A 1,204-nucleotide genomic window follows, 5' to 3' on the forward strand; every position below is an offset into this window, starting at 1 on the left:
GTTTTATTAATACCTATGACACAAGCTTGTACACCGTAGCTATACAAGGCGCAGCGACCAACCCGAAGGCTCTGTCGCTGCGCCGGGCGGCCACGCCAGGATCGGCCGTCGAAGAAAGAAACAGGAGTCTTAGGGGGACGGGAAGCGTCCTGCAGGATCCAGTCATTGGGCCAACTTAGGCCTCCTCAGCGGCCTCCTCAGCGGGCTTAGCGGCGACGACGTAGGGGTAGGGCACAGCGCCGTAGGCTCCGGCAAGGGGCAGACCAGTGTAGGTGCCGGCAAGGGGCAGTCCAGCGGCGTAGGTGGCGACCTGGGGCACGGCAGCCTGCACGGCGACCTGGGGGAAGGTGTAGCCGACCTGGGGGATCTTGTGGGTGATGAAGTCAGTGGAGGTCTTGACAATGGGGGCGCCGTGGTGGTAGGACACGCCGACGGGCACGGTGCGCTGGGCGATGACGGGGGTCTGCACGGCGTAGGCGTGAGCCTCGTGGGTGGAGTAGGCGAAGTTGCCGCCCAGACGGTGGCTCTGGATGATGGCAGAATCGTGGGAGGGGGCACGCACTGCCACGGGGCCTGGCACCACCAGGGAGGCGGCGGCGCAAGCGGCCAGGGCGGACAGGATCAGCATCTGCAGGAGAACGCAATGTCAGACACGTAGAAGAGGGGACATTCCCCTGTGTCACCTGGATTTGGCTTTGGATTCAAGTCTATCGTCACCTGGATTTGGCTTTGAATTCCTGTTCCTTGAGTGCTTGAAGAGCAAAAAACGGGAAGGTTTACTTACGGACTTCATGGCGGCGGTGTTGTTTGGCGGTGTACAGACGGTGTACAAAGACTTGTGCCGAAAAGATGACGGACGGCCCTTAAGTAGTCCCATCGCGGTGACGTCACAGCAGGGCGGGGCTGTCTCACTCATATTGTGTTAGGGGGAAAGATTAAGAGGAGATATGTATTGGATTGTGGTGTGTATTTTCCCTCATTAAAGGATCAAGCACTCGGGATTTCAATATTTTCTGAACCATTCTATTTACTAAGTTCGGTGTTTAACACCTTAAAGACAGCAACTGAATATACAGTTACCATGACCTTGTAAGGAGTAAATAGTCTTCCATTATTTCGAGATCTGTTTAGTTTATCTGTATTGTCTGTCTATCGGTAATTGATTATGAATACAAGGGGTCCTCGACTTACGACGGAGATCCGT

The 1,204-nt window shown here is 55.5% G+C and overlaps 1 protein-coding gene across 1 annotated transcript; it reads right to left on the reverse strand.

The window, feature by feature from the left end:
- LOC113805452 (uncharacterized) lies at positions 1-835 on the reverse strand. Its single transcript, XM_027356449.2, has 2 exons — positions 785-835; positions 1-628 (listed from the first exon to the last, which is right to left on the reverse strand). Exons 1-2 carry the CDS (start codon positions 791-793, stop codon positions 176-178), a joined length of 462 nt encoding a protein of 153 aa, XP_027212250.1. The 5' UTR covers positions 794-835; the 3' UTR covers positions 1-175.
- Positions 836-1,204: the final 369 nt, after the last annotated feature.

This window comes from Penaeus vannamei, chromosome 14, assembly GCF_042767895.1.
Source record: "Penaeus vannamei isolate JL-2024 chromosome 14, ASM4276789v1, whole genome shotgun sequence".
Taxonomy (NCBI): Eukaryota; Metazoa; Arthropoda; class Malacostraca; order Decapoda; family Penaeidae; genus Penaeus; species Penaeus vannamei.